This window comes from Anomalospiza imberbis, chromosome 39 (assembly GCF_031753505.1).
Source record: "Anomalospiza imberbis isolate Cuckoo-Finch-1a 21T00152 chromosome 39, ASM3175350v1, whole genome shotgun sequence".
Lineage (NCBI taxonomy): Eukaryota > Metazoa > Chordata > Aves > Passeriformes > Viduidae > Anomalospiza > Anomalospiza imberbis.
This window is the reverse complement of record NC_089719.1, coordinates 857,918-878,499: the sequence shown is the minus strand read 5'-3', so window position 1 is coordinate 878,499 and position 20,582 is coordinate 857,918. Positions and strand designations below refer to the sequence as shown.

At 54.9% G+C, this 20,582-nt stretch overlaps 2 protein-coding genes across 2 annotated transcripts in view; one reads left to right on the top strand and one right to left on the bottom strand.

The window, feature by feature from the left end:
- Window positions 1-20,582, bottom strand: part of LOC137464215 (zinc finger protein 3-like) — a 170,964-nt gene that overhangs the window by 28,079 nt on the left and 122,303 nt on the right. The window lies entirely within an intron of this gene.
- The window catches only part of LOC137464210 (zinc finger protein 850-like), a 711,331-nt gene continuing 700,198 nt past the window's right edge, over window positions 9,450-20,582 (top strand). Inside the window, exon 1 of the mRNA XM_068175519.1 lies at window positions 9,450-10,074. Coding sequence (XP_068031620.1) covers window positions 9,477-10,074 — 598 coding nt within the window. The 5' untranslated portion in view covers window positions 9,450-9,476. The remainder of the gene's footprint in view (window positions 10,075-20,582) is intronic.

Below are 20,582 nucleotides of genomic sequence, written 5' to 3'. Positions count from 1 at the left end.
ACACACACCAGGTGGATCCCAGAAACCCCCCATTCATATTGGTCAATAGAAAAAACTGAAAGTAGATGTGTATATAGTGAAAAACTGTTTGAATGCTTAGGAGATTATATTAACCCATTCTGGGCAATAGAAACCCTATCCAAATATTGGAAACATACAGCAAATCAAGATTCTAATTTCTGGGATGCACCTAAGTTTTTTTTTGATCTGTGGTAACACGGCATATTTGAAGTTACTGGGAGGGTGGACCGGGAGCTGCACAATTGGAGCAGTAAAACCATCCTTTTTCTTACTGCTTAAGGATGTGAAATCAAACTTGGGAGTCCCAGTATATGATGATCTGGCCAGAAAGAAAAGGACTTTACTTGGCAGAACCCAAAATTGGAACAATGAAATCTGGACCCCACAAAAGATTATCGATACTTATGGGCCGGCTACCTGGGCCCAAGGTGGATCCTGGGGGTACAGAAGCCCAGTATACATGCTCAATCGAATCATCCGTTTACAAGCAGTACTTGAAATAATGTCCAATCAAACAACTCTGACCATTGATCTCTTGAGCCAGCAGCAACCACAAACATGATCAGTAATTTACCAAATTCGATTGGCAGTGGACTACCTCCTCGCAGAGGAAGGAGGGATCTGTGGGAAATTTAACATTTCAGAATGCTGCCTAGAGATCGATGACCACAGTCATGTAATTAAAAACATGACTCAAAATATTAGGAAACTAACCTATGCTGGAATGCAAAAATGGACCCCCTTTTTGGAGACCCCGACTGGTAGGACAACTTGTTCACCTGGAACGGTAAATGGTGGAAGAAATTGGTCTTCTTTGTAGTGTGTGCACTAGTAAGTGTAATATTTCTACCATGTGCATTTCCATGTCTAGTCCTGATAGTACCCAGCATTGGCCAAGGCAGCATCATGCTGGAAGGTAACGTAGAAGGGAAAATGACAAAAAAATAACTCTAATAAAAGAACAGAGTGATCAGAATGCCAGAGAAATGCTTGAACAGTATGACAAACTGAGAAAATTAGAAATTGGACTTTAAAAGGTTGATGCAGGCTAGAAGACGGATCAAATCGTTAGAGGGGGAATTGTTAAACTAGGTTAGAAACTATTGTAAAATAGTTGATCGCTGTTGAGCGTGTACTGTTGGTTTGGTTATGGTAAAAGGGGTTTGAAGGGTAGTTAGAAGAAATACGGTACTCCACGTACCGTATTACACCTAAGTAAAGTGCAGCCCCCCCAAGGGAAAGGAGCCAGCCTGGACTGAACTGCCGCGGGCCAATCGAGCGCCTAAACCTTCATGCAAATGAGGGATCCAAAAAGAAACCGATCCAAAGGGACAAAAAACAGGATAAAAAGGGGCTTCTGACCCACTGAACCTGTGCTGCTCCACCTGGAACGTCGGGGACGTCGCTGCTCAGAAGACCCAGCGCCGGCGCTGCAGCATCCTTGAGGGGAGCGCTCCTGCTCAGCCCGCGGGCCTCCATGCTTTAGGCCTTTCTTTTTTTTATTACATTAAATGCTGAAATCACTTTTCGTACTGGGAATGTTTCTAGCAAGTATGCTTGTGTTAAAGTGCCTGCTTGGATGGCAATGAACACAGGATGAGGACACCTGTACAGATCTGCCAACGATCAGCACTCACCGTCTGAAGGCAGTGAGGGCCGGGGCCAAAACTGAAGATGATGATAAAAAAGGACTAAAACCACAACCAAGGGATACGCATGCTCTAAAAGTGTGGAACCGAGGAGGGGGAGCCACTCTAAACAGTTCTTGGAATATGTAAACTAGTTTGGGAAAAAAGTTTACTATGCATAAGGGTCTATGAATATGCAACAGGCTGATGGAATGGAAAAGGTATTTAATGGGCATCTCCGGAGATAAGTGTGCTCCTGGTTCAGTGCCAAGATGCACCCGGCCGTAACAACCTTTGCTCTAAGGTCCTTGTCTCCTATCGTCCTGTATTAAAATGTTTAAATTTTCACAGGAGAGTGAGCGTGTTTTTCACAGCCCCGAGCAGAGAGCTCTGCCCGGGGGCTCCCGGGAAAGGCGGCGGCGCTCGGCAGCGGCCCCAGCCCGCGGGAATTCCCCCGCACCGGGACAAAATCCTGCCCCGAAGGAGGCACTTGGAACGCCCGCCTGCGGCTCTCCCTGCCCCAAAGATCCCGGCAGCGGCCCCGCTGTCGCAGCTGCGGCTCTGGAGCAGGGAGGCTCCGCGGGACCCCCGGGCTGTGCCCCCTCCCAGGCCGTGCCCGCCCCGGTGCTGATGTTCCGCCCGGGCTCTCTCGCTGCTCCCGGCTCCCGCAGTCCCGCCGTGACCGGGCACCGACCGCCCGGCGCCGCAGGGCCCCGAGCCCCTGCCCAGCAAAGGGTCGGTGTCCATCGCCGGCCCTTGCCGGGGGCTCCGGCCATTGCCCGGCCCCGGCACAACCTGCAGCTCCCAGCGCAGCTCCCCCGAGCCGGGCACTGCGGCTTCCGAACGAGGCAGAATATTCAGCTCACGGAATCTCTGTCAGCTCTGCTGACATGTGCAAAACCAGCTGCTGCTGAGGCAATCCCAGCTCCGACTGAAGCCTTCCCACCCAAAATGCTGCCTTCCGTTCGGACACACCATTAAGAAATCCAAAAGCAAACTGAAAGCTGATTAGAGAATCTTGGAAAATCACATCCGAGAACATTTTGTGATAAAATCACAAATGTTAACAGAAGCTGAGAAAGTCAACAATGTTAGAAAACAAGCTTCCAGCACTGGGACTAGAAGAGCTCAGGCAATCCATTTGAATGGAATGAGCCCTCTCTTTCTGACATGGGAGCAATGCCATGGAATTTCCCAAACCAGGGAAAAGGGGAGCCCTGGCAGCAGCGGCTTCACACGCAGCAATGACACAGAACAGGGCAGGGCAAGAGGCTGACAAAATTCTAACTTCTACTTGCAATGAAGAACCTGTTTCTACTATAGCCACTATTAATATAGAGTCAAAAAGACTAAAAATACTAGTAATAACAACTGTACCATTAATAGCAAAAATAGAGATCATTGAAATAATAATGGTAATGAAAACTCTACCATACTTATACGAGGTTTGCATGGCCAGGTTTTGGTAAGGGAGGGGCTCTAGGAGCACCTTCTGTGAGAGCAGCTGCTCCTCCATGTCCCACAGAGTCAATTCCAGCCGGCTCCAGGATGGACCAACCGCCAGCCAAGGCTGGGCCAGTTAGAAATGGTGGTAATGCCTTTGGGATAAGAGATTTGAGAAAACAAAAACTGGTGATCGTGTAGCTATAACTGTGAGCAGGGAAGAGCTGGGTGAGAACATGTGAGAGGAACAGCTCTGCACACTCCAGAGCAGGGCAGAAGGGGCAGGAGCTGCTCCAGGTGCTGGAGCTGATTGCCCTGAGATTCCCTGGTGCAGTCCCTGGTGAGGCAGCTGGGCCCCTGCAGCCCATGGAGGGCACGGAGAGCAGAGATGCACCTGCAGCGCCTGGAGGAGCCCGTGCCGGAGCAGGGGGATGCCTGAGCGGAGCTGTGACCCCACGAGAAAACTGTGCTGGAGCAGGGACCTGGCAGGGACCTGCAAACCCCTGGAGAGAGGAGCCCACGCTGGAGCAGGGTCCTGCTAGGACCTGTGAGCCCATGGAGGAGCGAGCCACGCTGCAGCAGTTTGTGAAGAACTGCTGTCCCTGAGATGAACTCACCTTGGAGAAGTTCATGGAGAAGTGTCTCGGGGAGGGACCCCAGCACAGCAGGGGAACAACTCCTCTCCACAAGCAGCAGGAGAAACAAGAGGTGATGACCTGACCAGAACCCCCATTCCCTGTCTCCCTGCACCCACTGGGGGAGGAGGTAGAGCTGGGAAGGAGGGAGGGATGGGCAGAAAGTGTTTTTAAAACTTTATTTTACTTCTCACTATCCTGCTCTGGTCTGGATAGCAATAAGTTCCACTAATATCTCTGATTTCGAAAATGTTTTGCCCATGATGGCATTTGCTGAGTGATCTGCCCCAGTCCTTAACTCAACCCATGAAGCCTTCCTTCTGTTTTCTCTCTCCTGGCCATCTCTGGAGGGGAGTGAGAGAGCAGCTTTGGTGGGTGCCTGGCATCCAGCCAGGGTGAAGAGACAACACTTCCTTTCCTTCATTCTTTCTTTCTTTCCAGAGGTCACCGTGCAAAGGTTGAGTGGGGCTTTGATGGAGGGAGTGAAGGTGGTGGGGAGTGGTGGGGACAGGAGCCACAGGGACGTGGGACAGGCATCAGAGGGGCCCGGGCAGCTGGCAGGGGGCAAGGCCTGTCCCCCTGGCCCAGCAGCAGCCCCGTGCCCTGCCCAAGGCGCTCCCAGCAGGGGCTGGGCCCCAGAGGCAGGGGGAGAGCCCAGTCCCGGGGGCGGCGTTTCTGCCCCGACCCCCGTCCAGCCCAGCCTGCCCCGTGTGCGCAGTGACCGCTGGCACGGGCTGCACTGGACACTGTGACCTGCTGGGGACACTGAGAGCTGCCCCGCTGTGACACTGCCCTTGGCACTTCACAGGCACCAAACAGACCCCAGCCAGCACCGCCCCTGGTGATGTCCCAGGCACCGGAGAGCATCACAGCCAACCCCGCTCCTGGTGGTGTCCCAGGCACCAGAGCACATCCCAGCCCCGCTCCTGGTGGTGTCCCAGGCACCAGAGCACATCCCAGCCCCGCTCCTGGTGGTGTCCCAGGCACCAGAGCACATCCCAGCCCCGCTCCTGGTGATGTCCCAGGCACCAGAGAGCATCACAGCCAGCCCCGCTCCTGGTGATGTCCCAGGCACCAGAGCACATCCCAGCCCCGCTCCTGGTGATGTCCCAGGCACCAGAGCACATCCCAGCCCCGCTCCTGGTGATGTCCCAGGCCCTACGAGCGTCCCAGGTGTGGGAAGAGCTCCTCACACAGCCCACCCTTGACCCAACACCAACAGCGTGGGAAGAGCTCCGTGCGCTGCTCCAGCTCCATCTCCCACGGGAGGATCCGTGCTGGATGATCCCCAGTGACCCCCGGAGGGCAGAACCCCGGTGATCCGTGGTGCCGCTGATCCGTGTTGGGAAGACACCTGGCTGGGGGCTCCACATCCTCCTGGCTTCCCTTGGCCTGGATTTTTTTTTTCATTTCTCTTTGCACTTTCAAAACCCACAAAAGCAGGTAAAAATAAAGACGTTGAGCTAAGACAAGGATGGGGACATGGGGGTCTTGCAGGGGATGTGGGGGATGCTGGGTTTGAGGGACCGGAGGGTTCCTGGGAGGGCCCTGGGGGTTGCTCAGGGCTTTGGGGACACCAGGCTGAGCGGCTCCAGTTGCACTGGGAGACCCTGGTGGAGGTTCTGGGGAAGCTGGTCAAGGACCCCCTGTCCTGTCCCCATTCCTGGTCCCATTCCCAGTCCTATTCCTGGTCTCTGCCCCCATTCCCGGTCCCATTCCCAGTCCCTGTCCCCAGTCCTGGTTCCTGTCCCCATTCCCAGTCCCATTCCCAGTCCCTCTCCCCATTCCCTGTCCCATTCCCAGTCCCTGTCCCCATTCCCGGTCTGATTCCCAGTCCCTGTCCCCACTTTGTGTCCCCATTCCCAGTCCCTGTCCCCATTCCCTTTGCTCATTCCCATTCCCTGTCCCCATTCCCAGTCCCTGTCCCCATTCCCTGTCCCTGCCCCCATTCCCTGCTCCCATTCCCAGTCCTATTCCTGGTCTCTGTCCCCATTCCTGGTCTCTGTCCCCATTCCTGGTCCCATTCCCAGTCCCTGTCCCCAGTCCTGGTCCCTGTCCCCATTCTCATTTCCTGTCCCCATTCCCGGTCCCTGTCCCCATTCCCATTACGTGTCCCCATTCCCAGCCTCTGTCCCCATTCCCTGTCCCCATTCCCGGTCCCTGTCCCCATTCCCATTCCCTGTCCCCATTCCCGGTCCCTGTCCCCATTCCCGGTCCCTGTCCCCATTCCCATTCCCTGTCCCCATTCCCGGTCCCTGTCCCCATTCCCATTCCCTGTCCCCATTCCCGGTCCCTGTCCCCATTCCCATTCCCTGTCCCCATTCCCGGTCCCTGTCCCCATTCCCATTCCCTGTCCCCATTCCCATTCCCTGTCCCCATTCCCGGTCCCTGTCCTCATTCCCATTCCCTGTCCCCATTCCCGGTCCCTGTCCCCATTCCCATTCCCTGTCCCCATTCCCGGTCCCTGTCCCCATTCCCATTCCCTGTCCCCATTCCCATTCCCTGTCCCCTCTCACCGACGCCGCCGCCATCGCTCCAGCCCCCCCGGCCCTCACGTGACCGAGCAAACCCCGCGCTGCTCCCGCCGTATTTGCATAGCCCCGCCCCTTGGCCTGGCCCCGCCCCCGCCGGCTGCAGCCGCGTCCGGGCGCTGTTTGCTCCCAGTTCCCTCCCAGTGCTCCCAGTGAGGCGGTACTGGGAGGGAGAGCGCTCCCAGCTCCTTCCCGGTGCTCTCACCACCGTTCCCAGTGCTCCCAGTAAGAGCGGTACTGGGAGGGAGAGCGCTCCCAGCTCCTTCCCGGTGCTCTCACCATCGTTCCCAGTGCTCCCAGTGAGGCGGTACTGGGAGGGAGAGCGCTCCCAGCTCCTCCCCGGTGCTCTCACCATCGTTCCCAGTGCTCCCAGTAAGAGCGGTACTGGGAGGGAGAGCGCTCCCAGCTCCTTCCCGGTGCTCTCACCATCGTTCCCAGTGCTCCCAGTAGCGCTCCCAGTGCCGGGCGGGGCGGGGCCGCTTTGGAACCCCCCCCAGGGCAGAGCGCGGCTGCTTTTGGGTGTCGGCACCGCCCGGGCCGGGCTGGGAGCGGAGGAGGAGCGGGAGGGAGAAGAGGGAGAGAGGAGGAGGAAAAGGAAAGGGAAAAAGAGGAGCGGGAGGAAAAGAAGGACCAGGAGGAAGAGGAGCGGGAGGAGGGACAGCGGAGGAGCGGGAGGAGGAGCAGCCCCAACCCCACGCGGTTCCCCCGCTCGGGCCGCGGCTCCTGCGGCTCCGCCGGCATCGCCCCCCCAGAACCGCAGGGGAGCAGGGAGGGGGAGCTCGCCCCAAATCCATCGCGGGGTCTCCGGCAGGGTTGTTTGGCAGGGCAGGGGATGTTTGGGTCTTGCAGGACCCCAAAGCAGAGCCGGAAATGGCCCTGCAGGGACCTTGGGGGGTGCCACGTGGCGATCACCCGGTACCGGCAGGCAGAGGAGGGATATCAGATATGAGAAGGTCGGAGACCGTCCAGCCCCGAGCACCCTCAGCGCTGAGAGGGACACAGAGCCCCTGGTCCCCAGCCCTGCACAAGCATTCCCTGAGGCCAGAGGGATGGAAACCCCCCGAGCACCCCCAGGGTGAAGGGACAGAGACCCCGAGCATCCCCTGGGCTGAGAGGGACAGAGACTGCCCCGAGCACCCCCTGGCACAGGGTGAGAGGGAGGGAGACCCCACAGGCATTCCCTGGGGTGAGAACAATGGAGACCCCTGGAGAATGGCCTGGGGTGACAGGGACAGGGACAACCCCCCCAAGCCCCTCCCAAGCATCACCCAGGGTGAGAGGCACAGAGACCCCTTGAGCATCCCCTGGGACCAGGCAAAAAAAACTTGAGTTTTTTGAGTTTTTAAACAGAGATAACAAATCAGACTTAACTGCATAAAATACTTGACGGATATTTGATTTTCCCACAAGTCACTTGTGATGGAAACGCAAACAAATCCCAAACATGAATAAACTGACAATAGAAGCAATTCTGTGGCAATTCCAAATTTCATCGGTTCCTGCACAGCTCCAGCTCAGCTGCTGGCAGGTTCTGATAAAAGAAAAGTGAAAATTTGTCCCAATACAGATTTTTAAAAGGAAGGCAAATCTATGTGCAGCTTTCACAAAGGAGACAGGGACGAAGAAAATAATGATTCAAAGCCTCCAAGCCTATGAATTCGGGAGTTATTTGGGAATTTAGACACTTGAGCTGGGCTTCTTGTAGGACTTTAGTAGCCTTGTGTTCCTCACCTTGTGGTGAATGATCCTTGTCAGTCTCGCTGGTATCATTTGGTACCTTTCCTGCAGTGATTTTAACAAACTTTTCTAGGAAGGACAACAAAATATTTTCTTTACACTGGCCACCCACAACAGCCATTTTCCTCATAAATTCTCTGAAAAGTCACTCAGAGGAAGCTGCATCCAAGTTTCCAAGAGCTCCTCCAGAAGGAGCCCAAACCTCCTTAGAGGAAGGAACCATGCTGTTGTCAAAGGCACTTGGGGTCAGACAACAGTGCCCTGAACTCACTGCACCAAAATAATGTCTCAATCTGGTTAATAAAATTGTTAGAGAGATGCCTCTGCCCCAATTAAGGTGCTAAAAAGACCAAATCCCAAGTGGATTTTATTGAAGAGTAAATGTGAGGTAGAGAGAGAGATGGAAGAAAGAGAAAAGGGGGGAGAGCAAGGGAGTGACCGGGACAGAGACCTCCCCTGAGGTGGGGCAAGTGTGACATTGTCCCCTGTGTGCGGGGCCTTCCCAGGGTGGGGGTTTTACACCTGAGCCAGTTTGGGAAAGGGGGGTGGTGTTCACCCCCCACCCCGAGCAGGGATTGCCTCACTGTTTCAGGGTGCAATGTAAGATGTAACCCAAAGTATGTTTTCAGTCACCATCTTCATAAACTGTGATAAACAGGTGGGGCAGTGTTCTTTATCTCTTCCATGACTCAGCCCTGATAACGCCCTCCAGGGGCTATCTTCTGTTAATGGGCCATTGAGTGCCACTGCAGGACTGATAAAATTACATCATCCCATTGTGGGATGCTCCGCCCAGGGGGAGGAACCAAGCATTCCTACCTGGATATAATCTCACCCTTGCAACACCAGGACCACCTTGCCTACTGGATTCCCAAGGGACAAGAGATCCATTACCACCACTGGACCTTCAGAGCAAGACCCATCAGGTGATTCCTTCTACAGGATCACTGCTTTGACAGAATCACGATCATCACTCCAACAGGGCTGGAACCTACATTTCATCAGACTGCTACCACCACCCTGACCAACGGGGTGTCAGGTTATATCCTGACTCTGTCAGATTAAGCCAGTGTTTCTGTATCATTGCCTTGATATTGATTTTTTTTATTAAATTGTCATTCTGGCTTGGACTCTCCTCCTGGTTTGCCTTCAAACCAGTACAAAACTCATTGTGCTCATACCTTGTTTTCCTCCCAAAACAGAATTTTCCTTCTCCAAACCATTGCAAAATGGAGGAGAAGGATGCGAGGAAGAGGAAAGAACCCTGGGACACCCAGGCAGGTGAGGAGGAAGTCACTGCCCCTTTCCCCCTCTCTCCTGCTCCATCTCTCAGTGCAGCACGGCCCCCGACTACAGGACAACCTCGCTGCCAATGCCGTCCAGCCGGGGACGCACTGGAAGGATCTCCTTACCCTTCCCTATGGCACGGAGGCAAATCCCATCCTCTCCTTGTCCTTCCTCCCCCAGACAAGGAGCTGAGGATGGAGGCCAGGAAGGACAAATGCCTGCGGCAGAACCTCATGGAAGAGGCCGTTTTGAGCGGCTCCACAGCACAGGAATCCAACGGGGAAAAAAAGCCCAGGAGATCCCACAGGAGGAGGAGCTGGAAGCCCAGCCCAGGGTGCTCTGAGGAGGAAAGATCCACCCTGTGCCAGGAAGGTCGACAGAGCTCCCGCCAGAGCTCGGAGCTGGTGGGCCATCAGCAGCTTCATGATGGGGAAAAGCCCTACAGGTGCTTGGAGTGTGGGAAGAGCTTCAGGAAGAGTAACAACCTGATCCGCCACCAGATGATCCACTCCGGGGAATGGCCCTACGAGTGTGGGGAGTGTGGGAAGGGCTTCAGGTACAGCTCTGACCTTGTCATCCACCAACGCATCCACACTGGGGAGAGGCCCTATGAGTGTCCCCAGTGTAAGAAGAGGTTTCGGATCAGCTCCAATCTCCTCCTGCACCAGCGCATTCACACAGAGGAGAGGCCCTTCCGCTGCCCTGATTGTGGGAAGGGCTTCAAACGCAACTCCCACCTCATCACACACCGGCGCATCCACACTGGGGAGAGGCCCTACAAGTGTCCCCAGTGTGGGAAGAGCTTCACCCAGAGCTCTCACTTGACCCAACACCAACGGAGGCACCGGTAAGGGAAGCCGTGTGAGTGCCCCAACTGAAGGAGGAGCTTCGTGCACTGCTCCAGCTACATCCCCCATGGGAGAACCCATATTGGGAAGAGTCTTGGTGATCCATGTTCCCTGTGATCCATGCTGGGAAGAGATCTTTCCCTTTTCCTGCCCCTCCCAATGACATGATGTGGGATCAAAGAACATGAGGGTCTGGCTGTGGCCCTGTCATTATATTCACTCTCACCTCAGGTCATTGCCAGGGGCAGGGAAGGCACTCTCTCTCTCTCTCTGCCTGAGGAGAAGGGTGTCCTTTCCAGGCAGGAGGAAATACATGGCTGGGAAGAGAAAGTTGGTGGTGATGTAGTTTTCCCTGTAAATTGTTTTTTTTATCCCTTCTGTTATCAATATTGTTTCTGTTCCTGTTTGTTCCTTGTCTTGTTGCTGTTCCCAGTAAATTGTTCTTATCCCAGCCCAGGAACTTTGTCTTTTGTGCTTTCCATTGGAAGCCAGAGGGCAGCGAGCGGCAGCACAGTTTTAGCGGGAGCAGGAAATTGGGGAATCCCATTCCTGAACACCGGCCCTTGGAAACCGAGCACCCTAGCTGGTCCCAGCCCTGGTGGCCATGGCAACAGCCTTGGGAGTGGGTCCCTGGCTGGAGCTGTGGGAATCTCTTCACTCTCATGCCCAGGGACAGGATGGGAGGGAACAGCTGCAGCTGAGTAGGGGCAGGCTTGGGTTGGATCTCAGGAAAAGGTTTTTGGCCAGAGGCTGCTGGGGCACTGCCCAGGCTCCCCAGGGAAGGGTCACAGCTCCAGGGCTCTCTGAGCTCTGAGAAATGGCTCCTTGGGGTGGTTCCCAAGGAAACCTGAACTGATGAGGGATGCCATGGCACCCAAACCCAGCAGTGGGGTCAGTGCAGTGTCCATGGAAACAGCCCCTTGCAATGGCCCAGTGCAGGGTGGGCTGATGATCCACCCTCACAGCTGGCCCAGGGCAGGTCTGCAGTGGTCTTGGTGGCACCTTGGGCTTGGCACACACTTGAGGAGGGTGTCTGATTTTACTGGGGAAACTCAGGAGTTTTAGAGTGCTTCAAAAATAAAAGAAGGAAAATCCCTCTTTGGCTGATTGCAGCCAGTTTGCTAAGCAAAGCAGATTCCAGGTGAGTAAGGAGAGACCAGATGAGGCTGGGGAATGTGGAGCATGGTTGTCCACACTGGGTCAGAACTCAAGGCACAGCTTCTCTGACCAGGCCAAATCTCCTGAGGAGAGTCCCAGGATCAATATCAGTGAATACTGCAATCACCTCTTCTAGTAATAAGAAAAGTAATAAAAGACAACCTTTAAAATAGGAATATATATTTCTTACAAACTCTTTGAAATATTTCCCCATAACTGCAGCAGCAGGAAACCTTCCTGATGAACTGCACGGGAGCAAAGGAAATCAAGGCACAGCCACTGTTTGTTAAGACTTGCTTGATCCTAATAAGCCCCGTGGTGCATCTGGAGCTGAGCCTTTGAACCTCAGGGCCTGAGAGGAGATTGCACAAACCTTTGCAGTGGTCAAAGCCAGAAGAAAACCCCGAAGTTGTTGGAGTCTCAAACCATAAATGGGACCCACAAAGGTCCATCCCCAACACAGGCTCCTCATAGAGTCCTTAGAGGAGAGAACTGGAGGACAGGATGGAAAAAAAAAAAAAAAAACTCTCAGAGACTCAAAATGGCACAAAAACCTCTCACTGTGGAAAGGAAAACCTAAAGCAGCTTAAACTCCTTGAGTATCTCAAAGCATTAATGAGCCCCACTGAGTGTCAGCACAAAGCTCTCAAGGGACTCGTTAAAGCAGATAACTGGGGCCATGATTGCACAAACCTCTCACAGAGTCTGGATCAAAAGGGAAACACCAAGTACCTTAAAAGAACTGAAGTACCTTGAAGCATTAATGAGCCCCACTGAGTGCTGTTCCTGACAAAGCCTCTCCAGGGACTAATTACAGCAGATAATTGGAGGCCATGATTGCACAAAGCTCTCAGAGACTCCAAGGCAAAAGCCAAAGTGCTTTGAAAAACCTGCAGTCCCTGGGAGCATGAAGGAGCCCCCAGGGCCATTCCTGAGCAAGGCTCCCCAGGGACTCCTTCCAGCAGATCCCTGAGGCCACTGGGATGTGGGCTAGGGGGGGATGCTGAGGGCAGGACAAGGGGCTGACAGTGCCCAGCCTGGCTGGGGCTGTGCCAGGAGGCCCCAGTGCCTCAGGACAAGGTGTCTCCTGACAGCCCTTGGTGGCACAGACCCTGCTGTGCCCCAGGGCACCCGGACTTGGCTTCTCTTTGTCCCCACCTGTCATCAGTGCCTCCAGTTCTCTGCTCTGCCTGGGGCCTGGGGACACTTTCTCACTCGTGTCCCTCAGTGGGACCCATTAAAAGTCAAAGAAACTTTGGAGTTGGATTCCGACTTGGAGTTCTGGAGAGGTTTCTGCAGCTCCCTCTCAGGGCCTGATGTTCAGGGCCTGAGCACAAAGCCCCAGAGGGTCATTAAAGTCCTTGTGCTGTGTCTGTGCTGCTGAGCTGGGCCAGGCTCCTGGCACAGAGGGTGATCCTGGTAACCAAGGAGAGCTTCAAAAGCACATTTCTCTGGATGAGCAGCTCTTCTCCCAGCCCAGGAGGGCTGGGGCACTGCCTGCAGCCAGCCCGGGCACAGCACAGAGGCACAGAGAGCTTCCATCAGTCAGGGCTGGGAAGGTGCTGAGAAGTGCCTGGGGCAGAATCCCTGGCAGCTCTTGGCACAGGAACCTCTGGCTGCAGGACAATGCAGCTGCAGCTCCTGGAGTGATCTCCTACAGCTGGAACATCCCAATGCCCACAGACCCTGTGAGTACATTCTCTGATCATCTCTTGTGCAGAGCAGCCAGGGGTGCCCAGGGCTGTCCTGCAGAGCAGGGTCCTGCAGCCCAGCGCTTGGTTTTTGAATGTGAGCAGTGATAACAAAAACTGGAACAAAGAATTCCTTGGACCTAATCCAATGGGTTGAGCCAGGGGTGTGTATTTTGGGCAACTGAATCTCCTACTGGATGTTCCTGTTTAATATCCTGATTAATTAAACTTAATAAATTGTTGAAATCAAGGGCTGGGTGTGCCCCATCCCCACTGGGACACGTGGAAGCTTCCAATAAAGGTCTGTTTTTTACTTTACTGGTCTACCACTGTTGCAAGGTTTTTTTTTCTCTTTTGGTTATAGACCACTGGGGGATGAGAGAAGCAGAGCAGGAATTGTAATCAGATATTCAGAGAACATTCTGAGTTGAAAGGGACACACAGGATCATCAAAGGAATATTTGAACATTTACAGAGACTCCAGAACTGTGACTTTGGGTGGTCAGTCTCTCTGCTGGCAGCCTCCCAAAGGGCCTTCAGCCACTCCTCAGCCCTGGACAGCAGCAGCATCACCTTTGCAGGGCCCAGCAGGGCTCTCCTGAGCTGCCCTCACCCAGCTGCACACAGACCCTGCCCCAGCCAGGGCCCTGCACACAGGCAGGTTTCTGTAGGGCCGGGCCGAGGGCACCCAGGGTGGGATGGGCTCTGTGAGCGCTGGCAGGGACAAGGCACCTCTCAGGAGGGAATGTCCAGGCCCAGGGAGATGCTCAGGGAAGCAGAGGGGGCTGAACAGAGCAGTGCTGGGGGAACAAGCCCATCCAGCCCCTCACCTGCCCTCAGCCACAGGGAATCCCTTGCTGCTCACATCTCTCAGTGGCAAACTCTGAGTGCAGCAGGAATGCTGGGGATTTCTGACCTCAGAGAGCCAGGAATGATGTGTGGGTAGGAAAAACATTCCCTACATCTCTTCCCTGCTATCCTTGTCCTGTAGACCTGGGAGTGCAGATACTACCAAGCCTTTCTGCATTAGGAGTGATTCCCCTGACAAATCCTGAATATCCGGCCTTGTCCCTCTGCCACAGGGCCACAAACCCAAGGCAGCGGGGCAGGGATGTCTCCTCGAGAGCTCCCATGCACAACCCTGGCTGCTCCTGGCACACTCAGCCAGCACAACTGGAGCTCAGGCAGGGACCTGGGTGAAGGTTTTCACAGAGCAGGAACAAGGGTAGGTGAGTCCCAGCAGGACAGTCTGCAGGGAATGGCCCAGGTTTGGCTCCAAGCAGCATCTCCTGACTGTCACTGTCCTTTCTCCATGAACAGGTCCCCATGTGCAGCCACAGCCAATGTCCAACAGCAGCTCCATCAGCCACTTCCTCCTGCTGGCACTGGCAGACACGCGGCAGCTGCAGCTCCTGCACTTCTGCCTCTTCCTGGGCATCTCCCTGGCTGCCCTCCTGGGCAACGGCCTCATCATCAGCGCCGTAGCCTGCGGCCACCACCTGCACACGCCCATGTTCTTCTTCCTGCTCAACCTGGCCCTCAGCGACCTGGGCTCCATCTGCACCACTGTCCCCAAAGCCATGCACAATTCCCTCTGGGACACCACCACCATCTCCTACACAGGATGTGCTGCACAGCTCTTTTTTTTTGCCTTTTTCATGTCAGCAGAGTTTTATTTCCTGACCATCATGTGCTATGACCGCTACGTGTCCATCTGCAAACCCCTGCACTACGGGACCCTCCTGGGCAGCAGAGCTTGTGCCCACATGGCAGCAGCTGCCTGGGCCAGTGCCTTTCTCACTGCTCTGCTGCACACAGCCAATACATTTTCCCTGCCCCTGTGCCATGGCAATGCCCTAGGCCAGTTCTTCTGTGAAATCCCACAGATCCTCAAGCTCTCCTGCTCCAAATCCTATCTCAGGAAACTTGGACTTTCTGTTTTCACTACCTCCTTAGCATTCGGTTGTTTTGTGTTCATGGTTTTCTCCTATGTGCAGATCTTCAGGGCCGTGCTGAGGATCCCCTCTGAGCAGGGACGGCACAAAGCCTTTTCCACCTGCCTCCCTCACCTGGTCATGGTCTCCCTGTTCCTCAGCACTGCAGTGTTTGCTCACCTGAAGCCCCCCTCCATCTTGTCCCCATCCCTGGATCTGTCACTGTCAGTTCTGTACTCGGTGCTGCCTCCAGCCCTGAACCCCCTCATCTACAGCCTGAGGAACCAGGAGCTCAAGGCTGCAGTGTGGACACTGATGGCTGGATGGATTGAGGAACATTAAACTGCTGGCCAATTTCTGCAACTCACTTGTAATAAAACTCATATTTGATACTTCTTGTTGGTTTAGTTTTGGAGGTTCTTTCTTTGTTTTGTTTTTTAAATATTGTCCACAAGGAAATGTCATTGTTTGTGCCATTTCTCATTTTGTTTCTCTCCACCTTCCCTGTGGCCACAGACTGTGTCAATGAGGAGCTGCTCTCTTGGTGGATTTAAAGGAACTCAAGGATCTCCCAGCAGAGTTTTCTGCAGAGATGCCCTTTTGTTGCCTTCTCTGGAGCTGCAGCAGCAATGTCTGTGTGCAGAGCTGGGGCAGATCAGTGCTGGCACATCAGCTGTGCCCAGCAGCAGCAGCACTTGGTGTTGCCAGTGCTGCTCCCGTGGCCCTGCCCCGCTGCCCTGGTGGCCCTGGTGTTGCTGCAGGGCCTGAGTGCTCTCGGGGCCGGGCACAGTCCTGGGGGTGGCAGTGCCGGGGCTGCAGCAGGGACAGCCCATGGGCACTGCTGGGGCAGCGCTGACGCCTCAGGCCAGGGCCTGGGGGCTCCAGGCTCCTTGCCCAGGCTCTCTCAAGAACACGGCCAGGCCAGTGCTCAGCACAGAAAACCCCCGTGAGCAGCCCCAGGCTGGCCGTGGGCAGGCTGGGGGAAAACAGCATGGCTGGTGCTCTGCAAGGGCCCTGGGGGAGACGGGAAGGAGCAGCAGAGCAGGGGCTGATCCATCCCCAGTGCGCTGGACAGCCCAGGGCAGCGTCCCAGAGCGTCGTCATGGAGCTGCCAACAACATCCCCCCTCTGCAGCCCTGGCCTCTCCCCCAGCTCACACAGGTGCCGCATCCTTGCAGGCACAGCCACGGCAGCGCTGGCTCAGGAGCCCCTGTTTGCATTGCACACAGCAGGCGGGAGCACCCCCATGCTGCTGCTGTGGGGACAGGAACCTGAGGGAGCACAAATGCCATCGGCCCCTGGGGCCAGGAAGGGCTGGGGGACGCCAGGGAAACCACTCAGCTTTGTCCTGGCCTCTGCAGCCAGCCAGAAAGTTTGTTCCCATCAGCTGGGAGCTTCCTGTCCCACTGCAGATGCTGTTGCTCAGAGCCAGGGCTGCCTGGCAGCCACCCCCAAACTGCCCTGAGCAGTTCCTTGGCTTCACCTTTGCTTTCTTTACTCTTCCTCCTACAAATTTCCTGCTGCCCAACCCTGTTCCCTCCCCTGCAAACAGCCCATCCCTGTTTGCCCTTTCCTGTCTGGCCCCACTCCCCCATTCCAGTTCCTGACTTGGCACCATGGGAACGTCCCTTGGGGAGCAGGATCATCCCACAAGTGCTGCAGGAATTGTCTGCAGGCTCCTGCAGTGCCTGGTGCTGCTCCCTTGCCAGAGGCAGCCCAGGCCAGGGGGGCACATCTGGGCTGCTGTGTCTGGCTGTGGGGCTGCCTGTTCTGGGCAGTGAGGAGGGGCTGCAGAGGCTCTGCAGGACTGACAGGATGGGCTTTGGGGCTGTGAGGAGAAGCTGAGGGACCTGGGCTGCTGGAGCTTCTGAAGAGGAGGCCCAGGGCTCCTCCTGCAACTGCTCCAAGGGTGGTTTCATAGAATCCCAGAATCAGCAAGGCTGGAAAAGACCTTGGAGATCATCAAGTCCAACCTGTGCCCTGACACTGCCTTGTGTCCCCTGAGCCCCCTCTTCTCCAGGATCAACAACCCCAGCTCCCTCAGCCGCTCCTCACAGGACTTGTGCTCCTGACCTCTCACCAGCCTTGTTGCCCTTCTCTGGACACGCTCCAGCCCCTCCATGTCCTTCCTAAACTGGGGGACCCAGACCAGGTTACAGCACTGGAGGTGCTGCTCAACCACTGCTGGGCACAGGGGAAGAATCACTGCCCTGGTCCTGCTGGCCACACCATTCCTGATCCAGGCCAGGAGCCATTGGCCTTCTTGGCCACCTGGGCACACTTCTGGCTCATGTCCAGCCTGCTGTCCATCAGTCCCTGCAGGTCCCTTTCTGCCTGGCTGCTGTCCAGCCACTCTGTCCCCAGCCTGTAGCGCTGCAGGGGTTGTTGTGGCCAAGGTGCAGGACCTGGCACTTGGACTTGTTAAACCTCACCTTGTTGGATTTGGCCCCTGGATCCAGCCTGTCCAGGGCCCTGTGCAGAGCCCTCCTGCCTTCCAGCAGATCAACACTCACACCCAGCTTGGTGTCATCTGCAAATTTCCTGATGCTGGACTCAGACCCCTCATCCAGACCATCCATGAAGACATTGAAATCCACGCTGTCTGGCTCTGACCCCTCGGCCATCCTGTGGGTGCCCTGTGATGGCACTCAGGGTGATCTGTTCCAGAACCTTGCCTAGCACCGAGGTCAGGCTGACAGGCCTGGAGTTCCCCAGATCCTCCTTCCAGCCCTTCTTGGGGATGGGCTCACACTGGCACCTCCAGTGCTCTGGGACCTCCCTGGTGAGCCAGGACTGATGGTAAATGATGGAGAGCAACTTGGGGAGCTCATCCACCAGCTCCCTCTTGCCCCTAGGATGGATCCCTGTGCCCATCTAACAGCTCAGGAGAACACTTGTCCTGAGGACAACCTGTCCTAATATTAAAAATTGAGACAAAGTGTTAAGTAGCTTAGACTTTTCCTTATCTTAAGTTACTATTATGTCCATGGCATCCAATAAAGAATAGGGGTTCTCCTTATCCCACCTTTTGCTATTAATTTATTTATAGAAACATTCTCTAACTTTTTTTCACAGAAGTGGCCAGCTCTATGAAAGCTCTAATTGAGATTTCACCTCTCAGCTTTTCTTTCTCCATGACCTAGCAACATCCCAAAACACTTGCTAAGTTGCCTGACCTTCTGTCCAAAGTTAATACACCCTCTTTTTTCCCTTAAGTTCCCACAAAAGCTCCAAGGGCAGTCAGGGCAGTCATTTTCCTCACCAGCTCATCTTTGGCCACACTGGCACAGGCTGCTCCTTCCCCCTTAAGATTACTTTCTTGAAATGTGTCCATCCTCCCTGGACCACTTTGTTTTTAAGGGCTGTTTCCCATTAAAAAATCAGTACCTGATTCAGTACTTCCCAAATCAGCATCCTAAATAGGCCAAAGTCTGCCCTTCCTAATTCCAGTGTGGAAGTTTTGTTGCTGCCCCTCCTTCTTTCACAGAACATTGAAAACTTGATTATTTCATGGTCACTGTGCCCCAGGCAGCCAACGACCCCCACATCTGCCACCAGCCCTTCTCTGTTTGTGAGCAGCAGGAGACAGAGCTTTCCTTGGGCGTGGGAGTGTTACCAAAAATTTGGTAAAACAGAAAACTCCTTCACACCAATGCAGCATTAAGAAGCAGCATTCTTTATTCAGCCGGGTGCACGGGGGATAGCTCCTCCCAAAGCCGAGCATGCTGAGTACAGGAAAGTTACTGTTCATATTCTGTATTTTGCACACATATTCACTGATTGTCCTGGACTAAACGCACATCTGATAATCATTTCCCCAAAATCATTAACATATTTCCCCTCCCCTTTACCCATGCTCTCTTCTGTCCTGGGGGTCTCTCTGGTGGTCCCTGGTGGTCGTGGACCCCAATGTTCCAGTGGGCCTGGCTGAGCTGGCAGGACACTGAGGCTGGTGAACTTCCAGTTCCCCTTCTGACACAATGGGCATTGTGTGGTTTCCATAGGCTTGGGGTTTTGGAGAACAAGCTCCAGGTGTCAGCTCACCTGGTGGAGACAATTTATCATCTGGTAACATGAGGTCACAGAGTGGGCTATGACATCACAGAGTGGGTTATGTGAGGTCATTGAGAAGCTATGGCATCATAGATTGCCTCTGTGACATCACAGAGCCAGCTGTGACATCACAGGACAGAGGTCTGACATCACAGAGAGGATTATGACATCACAGAGTTGGCTGTGACATCAGAGACCAGCTGTGTGACATTAGAGAATGGGCTGTGACATCTCAGAGCAGTCTGTGGCATCACAGAGGGGCTGTGTGACATCCCAGGAGGGCTGTGTGAGGTCACTGGGTTGGTCACTCCGCCCCAGCTCCCCCTCACAGTTTCTCCCAACAAGTCCAATGCTGTTCATGCCCAGCAGGGTCCCTGTCCCCTGGTATCCCCCCGGTCCACCTGGAGCCACAGCCTCCACCAAAGGATGTTCCACAGGATCCACCCCAGAGCCTGACATGGGGAAAAGGGGCCAGGGCTGTGTGACCAGGACATCAAGGACATGGATTATCCAGGTCCCCTGTGGCCTGGGTTAGGTTCCTCAGGGCAGGAAAGATGTCTGGCAGCTGGAGCAGGGTTAGGGAAGGGCCTCCAAGGTGGGGCTGGAGCCCTCGGGCTGTGAGCAGAGGCTGAGGGAGCTGGGAAGGCTGAGGGGCTCCTCATCCCAGCCTGGCAGTGCCAGCGAGGACAGGAAAGAGAACACAGAGCCAGGCTCTTCGCCAGGGGCCTGGTGGGAGACAGAAGCCAAAAGCAGCCTGACCTCCCTTCTCCATCCACCGCTGACAGCTTTGTAAATCAGGAAGTATTTGAGCTGTTTTGCCACCACTGCAGGATGACCAACCAGATAGAAGAACTTAATTCGGTTTATATCTACCACAGAACGACGTTTGTCTAAAATCAGTTTTAGTATGGAAATCACTTGTGGATGCTGGACTCATCCAACACTGCTGGGACGTTGCACATAGCTCAGGGAAGAGTGGGATTGTTATTAAATTGTGTCTTGTTCAACCATGGTCTGTTGGCCATGAAGAGAAACTTTCTGTGCCTCTGAGTCTCACCAGTTCCTGGCCCCCAAAGGACACAAACCTGATGAGTTGTGGTTCCCACTCCAGTGGTGGTGCTTGGACCTCCCTCCATCCCCTGAGCAGAGCTCCCTTGTCCCAGAAAGTCCCTGGCAATGCAGGGATGAAGGAAACAGGACAGGCTGTGGGGATCAGGGGCAGGGCACGGCCAGGGATTTGGGGTGGTTGTGAGCCCAGGGCAGGACCCGGCCCTTGGCCTTGGTGAACCTCATCCAATTGTCCTGGGCCCATGGCTCCAGCCTGTCCAGATCCCTCTGCAGAGCTTCTGCCCTCCAGCACAGCCACACTCCCATCCAGCTTGGGCTCACCTGGGAACTGACTGAGGGTGCCCTCGATGGCCTCGTCCAGATCAGCAATCAAGAGATTTCACTGACCTGGCCCCCATCCTGAGCCCTGGGGACATCCCTGGGTGTGACTCCATTCCTCAGCTGCTCTGAGTGCCAGGGGTTGGATGAGGGAAAAGGTGGGGAGGGGTTGGGGACAAAGTGTTATTGATTGCCAGACGTGAAGGGTCTGGATTTTCACATCTATTCAG